The following is a 12,447-nucleotide window of genomic DNA, read 5'->3' on the forward strand; positions in this document are numbered from 1 at the left end:
TCCTTTCAAAGTCAGTGGCAGCTTACAAGGAGCCAGATAACGGATGTACTCGCAATCCCACCCTGCTCTAATGCCCACCTGTGCTGCGAGTACCGGATGCACATCGGAATCATGTACGCATTACAACAAAAGAGTGCCGTCTCCAATGCATTCTCTTGTTCACCGAAGTAGCCCCATACCCTGGAGACAGCACTGAAGAGAAATGTAAAATATTCCTTAATCTGCTTCTACGTGTTTCCGTACAGATGCCCATGACCGACCATTAAAGATGCCTTCAAGGTCCCCCTCAGAGGCTTGGGTGCTACATGCCTTTGCACAAATACTAATCATTTTGAGAACACGTCATGCCCCTGACGAAGTAAGCCCAGAGTCATCCTGAGAGACAGTTACTTCAGGAAGTCTCGCCAGTTATTGTTTTCTTGTGAGTGCTTCAGATATGATGCCTGGGTTATTGGGACAGACGTCCACTGCATAGCGTTATAACGCTGTGCTGCCTGAACTATAATCTTTCAGACCATCTCAATGGGGTTTTGGGGGGAGGTGGGGGTGACCGCTCCGGAGGCTTGCACCTCTGGGGGTTTTGGGCCTGTGGTGCAGCCCTAGCTCAATTGGGCGCTTTGGGTTACACAAATTGGGCTGGGGAGGTATTAATGCAGTCATTTTAGGCTCCGTGTCACCATTTTGAGTAATGTGACACAGCAGTCTACCATTTAGGGGGAAGAAAGCATTTTCTTCCTCCCTTAATTCATTGGGGGATTGTCATTAAGGATCTACATGGTTAGGGTAATTTTATTGAGCACAAGTGTGCTGGGTTGGGAAGTTTTTATTTTGGTTGCCCCTTGAAGCAGGTGCAAGGCATTTTGGTAACTAGTTTTTATATGGTTACAGGTTCAGTTTAGGGTTGTGAACAAGTTACACCGGAAAGAAGCAACAAATGATAAGTTAAGACAGGACATACTTAGATAGGTAGATGTTTATAGAAGTAGGTACGAGGTTTTAGGGGTTAAAGTTCAACAGTTAATGACCAAGTAGGGGTTTAAACAGTTGCAAGTAAAGGATATAAAGAGAGGGAACACTTGGGGTGGGGGAATTAGGCATGTAGGTGAAAAAAAGTATAGTGACTTGTAGTTTAGTAATTCAAAGGTCAAACTTAACATTGTGAGGTGCACCGGTCTTCAATAAAGCAGCCTTTTCCACACAGAAAAGCGAGTTAGTGGTCTCTACTGCACCCCCTTTGGCCCAATGTTGGCCTCATTATTTAAGCCCACTGCACCACCTTTCAACAAGAAATGATCGAAAATCAAGCCTGCTATATTTGAAACAGGTCAACACCCAAACAGTATGATGTTGGGTACGGCCTCCTCAGTCCAAACTATGAGGTTACTGGTGATGGTGGCAGCGATTCTTGTCCAGGAGTGTTGATACTTTTATCTCCATCCCTGAGTGTAGACTGCCCATTGGCTGCTCCTTTTAAAGGATTGTCGCTTTGCTTTTCACTGGAGTACTTTCCATGCCCTTTTTCTGAGAAGTGCTGTATGTGTTGCGTGAACTTCACTGTGTATTACGAGTGGAGGGCGCTGATGGGTGCAATGAAGATCACTTGTTATTTAGCATGCGTTTAGTACGCATGCCATTACAACGCGGTCATTAGTACGACCGCGTTGTTAGTTCGCATACCTTTACTACGCAATTCGAAACAACGAATTGCAGTAGGGGGGTGCTGGATGTTGGAATAGTATAATTTACTATAACAACTCCAGTCTATGCGGACACTAGGGAAGGTGTTGGATTTTAAATCCAACACCTTCTCCCCCCTAACGCAAGTCGCTGTTCCGACTTGCGTAGTAAAGGTTTGCAAAGTAACAACGCGGTCATACTAACGTCCGCGTTGTAATGGCATGCGAAGTATCGCATGCGAAGTAACGAAAAGTTTCTTACCTGTCGGTGTAGTTTTGCAGCTTGAAGATCTTTCTGGATTCACTATGCTGTGCATTATTCCGCGATCTTGTGGTTGGGTCCGGATTCGTAGTCTTTTCTTTGTTTTTTTTTTTTTTTTTGTAGCCCAGGTGGGCGGCGACGACCACCATTTGGTGCACCTTCCGTGACGTCGTCGTGCTTCCTGCGGAAGTCCCACCTTTGGGGCGCCATCTTCGGGTTCTTTTTTCTCTCTTTTTTTTTTTTTTTTTTACCCTAGGCGATTGTTTAATCCTTTTGTCCATTTTCTGAACGTTTCCATTTCTTTGATCTTTTCCATTTCACCCCCTCTTCCTCCAGCCTCATCTTCCTGGCGGAGGTGGGTGGGTTCGCTAGTGAATCCAGAAAGATCTTCAAGCTGCAAAACTACACCGACAGGTAAGAAACTTTTCGTTTTGCAGCGTGAATCTTTCTGGATTCACTATGCTGTGCATAGACTTTGTAGCGGTTTTCCTAATTTTGTGGTGGCTGGGTGGAAGATGATCGTTGGTCGTTGAAAATGTGTTGTAGCACCTTCTGTCCGACCTGTGCTTCCTTATTCATCTGAATGTCCACGCAGTAGTGTTTTGTGAACGTGTGCACAGATGCCCAAGTTGCAGCCAGACAAATGTCTTGGATGGGCGTGTTTGCCAGGAAGGCAACGGTGGCCCCCTTCTTCCTTGTGGAGTGAGCCTGGGGCCCCTCCGCTAGCTCCTGTCCAGCCTGTTTGTGACAGAATTGAATAGTGAGGGCAATCCACCTAGCGATGGTGCCCTTGGTCACTGGTCTACCCATGAAGCTAGTAGCAAAGGACACAAACAGCTGCTTCGACTTCCTGAGTTCCTTGGTTCTTTCAATGTAGTGCATCACCGCTCTTCTGGCATCGAGGGTGTGCAGTGCCTTTCTGCGTTTGTAGTCGGGTTTTGGAAGAAACTTGGTATCTGGATACTCTGATTCATGTGGAATGCCGACACTACCTTGGGCATGAAGTGTGGGTCCGTCCTCAGGACTACCCTGTCTTTGTGAATTTGAATGTAGGGTTCCTGTAGCGTTAGTGCCTGAAGCTCGCTCACCCTGCGTAGTGAGGTTATGGCCACTAGGAAGGCAGTTTTCATCGTCAACATTTGCAGAGTGGCCTTGTGAATGGGTTCAAACGGCGCCTTCATGAGCTCCGTCAGAACCACGTTTAAATTCCATGCCGGCGGCGGCAACCTTTTCGGGGGGGCCATTCTTTTGGCTCCCTCCATGAATCTCTTCACCACCTGCGAGGTGAAGAAACTCGTACCCTTCTCACCTCTGGTGTAGGCAACGATTGCTGCTAGGTGTACCCTTAGGGAGCTGGAGCAGAGGTTACTCTTTAGAAGGTGTGTGAGGTACCTCAGCACAGTTGAGTCTCTTGTCATTCTGTTTTGCAGGCCTTTTTTCCTGCACCACACCGTGAATCTTTTCCATTTTGCGCTGTAGCATTTTCTTGTAGTTGGTTTCCTTGCCTCCCGTAGCACTCGCATAGTGCTTTGAGGCAACCTTAGGTGTGCGAACTCTAGGTCTTCAGGAGCCATGCTGCCAGGTTGAGGGTCTCTGGCTCTGGGTGCAGGACCTCCCCGTTTTGCATTGAGAGCAGGTCTTTTCTCCTCTCGAACCTGTACGGATTGCCTTGCGCCATTTCTTGAATTTGTGAGAACCATGTCTGCCTCGCCCACTGCGGGGCCACTAGGATTAGAGTCATGTTGCTGGTCCTGCACTTGCTGAGCACTGTGTGCAACAGGGGTATCGGTGGAAAGGCGTAGGCAAATGTCCTCGACCAGCTTATCCATAGGGCATTCCCCTGGGATTGCTGATCTGGTTCCCTGGACGCGAAGCTTTGGCATTTTGCATTTTGGCGTGTTGCAAATAGGTCTATTGTGGGAGTTCCCCATCTCCGGAAAAGCTTCTTCGTTTCCTGGCCATTGAGCTCCCACTCGTGAGATGCAGAGGTCTGCCTGCTTAGCCAGTCTGCCTCCACATTGTCCTTCCCCGGTAGGTGAATTGCCAGTAGATCTATCCTGAGAGGTATGGCCCATCTCCAAATCTCCTGAGCCAGAGAGGAGAGAGGGAACGACTGTGTCCCCCCCCTGCTTGTTGATGTAGAACATTGCCGTGGTGTTGTCCGTTTGAACCAACACCCTCTGGTTGTACAGGTGCCTCTGGAATGCCTTCAGGGCTAGTAGGATTGTCTTCAACTCGAGGTAATTGATATGGTGAACCGCATCTGCTGGAGCCCACAGACCCCTCACTCTGAGGTTGTCCATGTGTGCCCCCCATCCCTTTTGCGATGCGTCTGTGGTAATGGTCATTGTTGGGTTTGGTGGTGTCAGGCTTCTCCCTGCTGTCATGTTGTCTCTGTTCCACCAAGTTATCTCCTCCTGCACTGCGTGCGTAACAACCACTAGATCCTCCCAACTTCCGTTTGCTTGTGACCATTGCTGTTGTAGCCATTCCTGGAATGGTCTCATGTGCAAGCGTACATTCGGCACTAGCTGGATACACGACGCCATCATCCCCATCAATTTGCTCACCGCCCTCACTGTCAGAGCTCGCCCCTTCTGGTAGAGCCGCGTCTCCTTCAGTAGGGCATCTGTCCTCCTGTCGCTGGGCACCACGGTGCCGCACAGGGAGTTGATTTTTGCCCCCAGGAAAATCTTCACCTGCTCCGGTTCCATCGACGACTTCCCCCAGTGGATTGAGAACCCCAGGTTCGTGAGAGTGTCTGTTACGCGTTTTGCGTGCGCTGCGCACTTTTCGCGCGAGTTTGCCTTGACCAGCCAGTCGTCTAAGTAGGGGTAGACGTGTATCCCCTGTTTTCGTAGGTGGGCCGCGACCGCCGACAGGCATTTTGTAAAAACCCTTGGTGCTGATTTTAATCCGAATGCCAGGGTTGTGAACTGGTAGTGTTCCTGGTCGATGTTGAACCTTAGAAGACCCTTGTGTCTTCTGTTTACTGGGATGTGCAGGTAGGCATCTTTGAGGTCCACGGTGACCATGAAGTCTCCGTGTCTTATTTGGGGCAGTACCTCCTGCAGCGAAGTCATCTTGAACCTTTGCGTTCTGACGAACTTGTTTAGGTATCGCAGGTCTAGGATGGGTCTGAGGCTCCCGTCTACCTTCGGGACCACGAAGTAGTTTGAGTAGACCCCCTTGTTGCGTTCTCTGAACGGCACTGGCTCTATGGCTTCCTTTTGTAGAAGCTTCCGTGTTTCTTCTCTGAGTAGGGTCAGTTCTTGGTCCGATCTTTGCCTTCCCTTTGGCTTCCTGTTTGGCGGTTTCCTTTCCAAATCTACGCAGTACCCGTACTGCATGATGTTCAGTATCCATTTGTCTGTGGTTATACGCTGCCACTCGTGAAGGTAGAGTCTCAGCCTTCTGCCTACTGGTGTTGTATGCTCGTAGGCTTCTGATCCTTCTCTCCCCCTCGATGTTACTGTTTCGCGCCTCACCCTTGGGGGCATGTCGAGGGTAGGCGTCCTCCTGCGTGCAGAGTCACTTTGATGAGGGCTGCTCCCCCCCTCTCCTTCTCTGGCCACGTCCGTTCCCTCTCCCGCGAAAGGACTGGCCCCGGGGCTGGTACTGCCAGTTTTGCTTCTGCTGACCCTGTCCGTGACCTTCACCCTGCTGACCCTGCTGGAACGTCTGGTGCGACGGGCCCTGCTGGTTTCCTCCCCTACCGTAGGGTCTCCTTGAGGGGTTGCCTCGCCTCATTCCCCTGTGCTGTAGGGCCCCCATGGACCTCGCCGTTTCGTTATCTCTTTTTAGCTGGGTGAGCTTCTCGTCAACTGTTGCTCCGAACAGTGTCTCTCCGTTGAAGGGGGTGCTAAGGATGTTGTTCTGCACCTCCGGTTTGAATCCCGAGATTCTTAACCATGCATGCCTTCTCTCGGTGACCCCTATGGCCATGAGTCTTGCTGAGGTCTCTGCCCCGTCCAACGCCGTCTTTATGCAGGAGTTGGCGATGTTTTTGCCTTCATCAACCAGGTGTGAGGCTCTCTGGCGGTATTCTTCGGGGAGATGCTTTACTAACTCTCCCATCTCGTCCCAGTGCTGGTACTGGTGTCTATTGAGGAGAGCATTGGAATTCGCCATGCGCCAGTGCATAGCGGCGTTCCTCTCGACCTTTCTTCCTGTGAGGTCTATCCTCCTGCTCTCTTTATCAGGTGGTGGGCCCGAGGTTGCTGGTACGTTGGCCCTTCTCCTGGCCGTGGACGCTATGATGGAGTCTGCGGTCACGCTACCCTTGATGTACGGGGGGTCGAGGGAAGAGTGCTTATACTTTTTCTCCGTCCTCGGAGTGATAGACCGGCAGGTCGCTGGTTCCTTGAAGGCTTCTCTCCCCTGATTCATCACGCTTTGAAGCATGGGGAGGAACTGGCTCCTTGTCTGGATGGGGAGCAGGGTCTCGACGAGAAAATCGGCTTTCGGCTTCTCTTCGTCGAGTTTGACGCCGAAGGCTGTCGCTGCGCTTCTGACCACCATATTGTACACCCCGATGTCGTCGGGTGGCGAAGGCCTCGAAGGGTACGTGTCCACGGACTCCTCCGGGTTCTCGGTGTCGAGATCCTGCCATTCAATCTCGTGGCTGGTCGATGGTGCCGAACCGTAGACCGACTGTTGGTCTTCTTCCTCGGCTTCCTCTTCATAATAGGTCTCGTCTTCCTCTTCGAGATCCCTCATCAGTCCCTCGGTGTCGAATTCTTCCTCGACCTCGACGACGTCCGCCGATGAAATCGTTGGAATCTTGAATTCCTTCATCTTGGCGTCAAACTCCTTCTTCCTTTGAAGGATGTTCTCCATTTCGGCCTCGAGCCGCCTTTTCTTTTTCTCCATCTCGGAGATGCTTTCGGCGTCGACCGCGGATCTTTTCGTCGAAACCTGCGTCGACGTCGACCGTTCTTTCAGCGTCGACCGGGCCGCTCCCTGGGTTGTCTTCGACGACCCTTGCCTTTCGGCGTCTTTCGGCACCAGGGAGTCCTTCTCTAAGGATCCGCTCGGCCTCTTGTCCATGGTTCCCCCTTTGGTCGTCGAAATTTTCGGCGCCGGGGCTCCCTTCGTGGACTTAGACTCAGATTTTTTCGAGTCACCCTCGTGTTTTCGAGGTACTTTCTGTTTTTCGCTCGACGATTCTCTTACCTCGTCTTCTTTTTTCTTGTCGGTCTCTACGACCGTGAAGTTTTCGGCTGTCCCGGCGACGTTGTCCTCGTCGTCCGAGGAGAGGCCCAGATCGTAGAGCGACGGGGCCTTACCCTTGCCATCCATGCTGGCGTTGGCTCTTCTCTGCCGCTCTCTCACTCTGAGCGTCTTCGGCGCGAAGGCTGAGCAGGCGTTGCAGTCCTTATTCTGGTGTTCGACCGGTAGGCAGAGGTTGCAGACCGGATGCTGGTCCTTCTGCGCGAATTTGTGGTGGCAGTTTGGGCAGAACTTGAATGGCGTCTTGTCCATTGCGCTCAGGGCCTCTGAGTGCGCATTCTCCCAGGTCGTCGAAGAAAAAAGGGCGCTGAACCTCCTTTCTTCGCGCTGCTGATGAAATAACCTCCTTTCCTGTGAAACTCCGATGTATTTGTCGACGAAAACTCGCTTTTCTTTCTTCTTTCTTCGGTTGTAACTCTGGAGCTTCTCGATGACGATCCAGACCCAACGGCGGAAAAAAGAATCTGAAGATGGCGCCCCAAAGGTGGGACTTCCGCAGGAAGCACGACGACGTCACGGAAGGTGCACCAAATGGTGGTCGTCGCCGCCCACCTGGGCTACAAAAAAAAAAAAAAAAACAAAGAAAAGACTACGAATCCGGACCCAACCACAAGATCGCGGAATAATGCACAGCATAGTGAATCCAGAAAGATTCACGCTGCAAAAACGCTGTTTACCGCTCAAGATCCCTTCCGTGAAAACGGAGTTACCTGTTATCCTGTTCACTCCAATGTGTAAAGTCACCCCTTTCCCTTTGTACCTAAAATCCCTTCACATCATGTCAAAACGATCCTTCAAGCTCTGATGTAATTTAGCAAACCTTATTCAAGGCCAATCTGATGCGGTTTCCACACTAGAGTGCATCTTGACCAACAAAGTCAGTCACCCGCCTACACATCACTCACTTAGCATAAGCCTTCTCCAGCAAGGCACTCCAGAACTCCGTACCCTCCGCCGAGTGGACAAACACGAGCTTGCCATCCTTCATCGGCAGCAAGTCATCCACCACCACGTCTACCCACTCACCGAACTGCCAGATCTGTAAAGAGACATAAAAAGGGGAGGAGCCAGTGAATGAGTGAATGTTTGACATTCTGACGTTAACAGCGAAATTATGGAACCAGGCATCTGCCCATAAGATTACATAGGAACATCTATGTACTAAGGTCCTACACTCCTAGCATATGTTCAAATCCTTTGGGAAAAAAACAATCAACAATGATGACTGATACCAGCCAGTTAATTAGTATGCTAATCCAGATACACGAACAGGTAAACCACATGCAGGGAGCAACTGGGGGATACTGTAAGTATGTACCTAGACAAAGGAAAGGCATGAAGCGGATCACCAAAAAATGTGGAATTAACTCAAAGCAAACATATGTCGGTAAACTATTTTTTCTCAGGGCAACTTACCAGCTTTTACGGTTTATGGTGAGAGAATATGGTGTACCTCTTCATGGGATAATGTGCAATTCAGGGTGTCTAGGCACTTCACACATTTCTTAATAAAATCTTTTTACCCAATAGATATACTCATTTGCTCGGCTTCTGAGGTGAAATGTTAAATTGACCCTAGGGAAAATAGCCCCACAGATTGCACAAAGATCTGACGCACTTGCTTGTCTGGTATTTCACCTTGAAGAGACTGTTTTTCCTTACTTTCCCTTAAACACATGCCTTTATCAAATCTCTTTGTCTGCTACAGTGTACACTTCACAGAAGCTAAAAGTTCTGTTTTTCTATTACTAAAGGGATCGGCTCCATTACAGGTTAGAACTGGTTTCTTTTGCAGCATGCAATCTCTTCTAGATTCACATGCTTTGCACAGATTATGGAGCAATATTACTTGTCTTGTGGTGGTGAGTAAAAGAGGAAGTGGAGGCAAAAATGTTGTTCCACATGGCTTGTAATGCCTCAACTTCTTTGAGTGAGTGTAAGTCCACGCAATAATGTTTTGTGAATGTATGTTGAGAAGACAGAGTTGAGGCCCTACATATATCCTGTATTGACATGTTGGTGATCAAAGCCATTGTAGCCCCATTCTTCCTAGAGAAGTGGGCCTTTGGTTTTCTGAGCAAAGGCTTGTTCGATAAAAGGTAACATAGTTGGATAGTTTGTACCATCCATCTGTCAATAGTGTTCTTGGAGACAGCCATCCCCAGAGCATGAACTGAGTGGCTTAAAAAGAATGGTTGTGTCTTTCCAATGCTGTGTGTTGCTTGCATGTAGTACACAACTGCCCTGCTGACATCTAATGTGTGTAGGGCTTTTCTGAAATGTTTGTAGTTTTCTGGAAAAAAAGACTTATTGCGATAGTCTGGTTTTAGTGAAAAAGTGAAATAACCTTTGGTAGGAACTTAGGGTATGTCCTCATTATCGCTTTATCCTTGTGTATGGCTATGTAAGGCTCCTGTATCATTAGTGATTGTATCTCACTAACTCTGGTTAGTGTCTTAATTGCTACCAAGAACAGTGTCTTCAGTGAGAAATGTCCGAGTGTGGCTTTGCGCATTGGTTTTTAAGCTGCCTATATTAACCCTGCCAAAACTAAGTTTAAGTTCCACTGTGGAGGAGGTAACGCCCTTGCTGTTAAAAAATGTTTTGCTCCTTCCATGAACCTCTTTATTTGTGGGAGTGACAAAATGTTCTGTATACATAGCGCATTTAAGTAAGCCGCAATGGCGGATAAATCCACCCTTAACGAGACATGAGAGTTTTCACTTTTTTAAATGCGTTAAGTACCAGGCTGTTGCAGTGTCTTGGAGGAGCACATTCTCCATCTTATTGGATTAGCACCAAGTTACAAATATTTTCCACTTGAAGGCATGGCACCTTCTGGTAGCCAGCCTTTGGGCTTCTCCGATTGTATGGAACGTGGCCTCTGGCAGATTTACGTGTGTTCATATTCTACTGCTTCAGGAACCATGCTGCCAACTGCATCGCCCCCGGGTTTGGGTGTCATACTCTTCCCTGTTGCATGGGGTGGGTGTCCCTGCACAGTGGAATTTGACATGTTGTTTTGACCATTGGATCAGGTGAGAGAATCATGGCTTCCAAGGCCATCTTGGAGCCATAAGAATGATTGTCATGTTTAAATTTTGAATTTCTTTAGAACTGTTGGGGGGGGGGGGATCAGCTGTGCTGGCGCAAAGATCCTGTACCAACGTATCAACAGGGCATTCCCATGTGATTTGGGATGGCAGTACCTGGATGCTAGGCACCAGCTTTTGTGTTTTCTGATGTTGCGAAGAGATCCATGTCTGGTGTCCCCCCCCAGACCAAATAATGTGTCTATAATAGACTGTTCTATTTCCCAGCAGAGTGCGCAGTTTGTCTCCTTAGCCCGTTTTACTGAACATTTTGCATTCCGAGACAAGACTTGCTAGCGGTAAAATGCTCTCTGCTATGGCCTTTTTTCAAATGCTCTGTGCGAATTGTGACAGTGGATATGATACTGTACCTCTGCCCCGTTTGTTGATGTACAACATTGCAATTGTATTGTCTGTTAGAATTTGCATCATTTTCCCCCTGATCTACCTTTGAAGGGTTTTCAGTACGAAGAAGATTCTCTTTAGTTCCAGAAAGGTGTTGTGTTTGGTAGAGTCCTGTTCTAAACATAACACGCTTATCTTTAGTGTATCCATGTGTGCTCCCCAACCTACCATTTTGGGGTCGGTGGTAATGATGGCTTGTGGTGAGGGGGCTTAGAAAGGTCTCACCTAGAAAATGTTGCCCGCAGTCAACCCCCTCAGGTCCTTGCTGACCTTGTCTGTTACAACAACTTCACTGGACCCTCCCAAGTGCCTAATTCCTGAGCCAATTGATTGTATAACATTCCTTACTGGCCTCATGTGAAGTTGTGCAATGGGAATGAGGTGGATACAAGAAGCCATCATCCTTAAGGGTTTCGTTACTTTCCTCAGACTGTGACATCTGGGCGAGTTGTATTGAGTAAGTATGGCCTGAGCCCTTAGTGTGGTAGGATATGCCATCGCTACTTGTGTGTTGAGACCTGCTCCCAGAAACGTTTTCCTGGTTTGTGGATTGGGAAAGATTTATCCAATTCACAGTAAAACCAAGTGTGTGTAAAAGTAACACCATGTTCTCCTGCCAAAATTCCAAGGTGTCTGCCTTGACTAGCCAATCGTCTAAGTATGTGTAGACATGTATGCTCTGCCTTCCGAGTTCTGCCGCTACCACTGTCTTGGTGAAGACTCTTGGCATGGACTTTATTCACAACGGTGGGCCCTTGAATTGGCAGTGTTCTTCTTCCAATATGAATCTTAGGTACTTGTTGTGTGCCATGTGAATGGGTATATGGAAGTAGGCATCTTTGAGATCTAACGTTGCTAGGTAGTCCTCTTCATCTAGCAAAGGAATTCCGTTCTGTAGTGTTGTCATTTGAAATTATTGTGTCTTTATGTACCTGTTCACAAAGCGTAGGTCTAAGTGAAAGTCGTAAAGTCAGATCTGTTTTTGGTACAAGAAAGTAAATGGAGTATAGACCTTTGTTGCTTTCCTCCTGCTGTACTTTTTCTATAGAGTTCTTTGTCAGCAACTCTTGGTCCTCTTTACATAAGATCTGCAATTGGTCCTTTCTGCAATGCTGAGGTGTTGGTGGTTTTCATAGGAAGTCTAAACGGTAGCTGTAACAAATGATATGTATAACCCACTTGTCAGTGGAAATGTTTCCCATTTTTTTCAGAAGTCCTTTATCCTCCCCCTATGGGAGGCTATGCCTGGGGAAGTGGAGAGCGAGTCACTTAGGACCACCTGAGGCAGACTTCTGCAGTTTTCACTCCTTGGTTTTCCACTGCCTTCTTTTTTTTTTTAATAATTTTTTTTATTTTCATCATCACAAATGACACAAGTAAAGTTTTACATCACATTAGTAATAAATCAAAAGAACAGTGAAAATTACAAGGAGAAGGAGAGCAACAATCATAACTTAGTCAAAGAGGACAATATAAACAGAGTTTTCATATAATACTTGAATAATATAAAGTTATATAATCAAAAAGACATAGGTCGCCACAATACTTCAAATTTGTCTAAAGAACGAGTTCCCCTTGCCTTTGCTAGGGCAGCCTCTAAACCATAAATTTCTTTAATTATGACCCAACAATCCTCAACCAACGGAGGTGTGGGAGAAATCCATACCCTGGCTATAGTTAATCTCGCAGAAGCCATCAAAATTGAAAAAAGACGTGCTATAGCTGGATTATTCTCCCTATATCCCAACATAATTTCTAAGTCAGTAAGTGGTTGATCCAG

The 12,447-nt window shown here is 47.8% G+C and overlaps 1 protein-coding gene across 1 annotated transcript in view; it reads right to left on the reverse strand.

Moving 5' to 3' along the window:
* Nucleotides 1-12,447, reverse strand: part of CAPN1 (calpain 1) — a 306,415-nt gene that overhangs the window by 79,448 nt on the left and 214,520 nt on the right. The window contains exon 5 of the mRNA XM_085625758.1: nt 8,076-8,209. Within this exon, the coding sequence (XP_085481884.1) occupies nt 8,076-8,209 (134 nt within the window). The remainder of the gene's footprint in view (nt 1-8,075; nt 8,210-12,447) is intronic.

Source organism: Triturus cristatus, chromosome 9 (assembly GCF_964204655.1).
Source record: "Triturus cristatus chromosome 9, aTriCri1.1, whole genome shotgun sequence".
NCBI classification, from domain to species: Eukaryota; Metazoa; Chordata; class Amphibia; order Caudata; family Salamandridae; genus Triturus; species Triturus cristatus.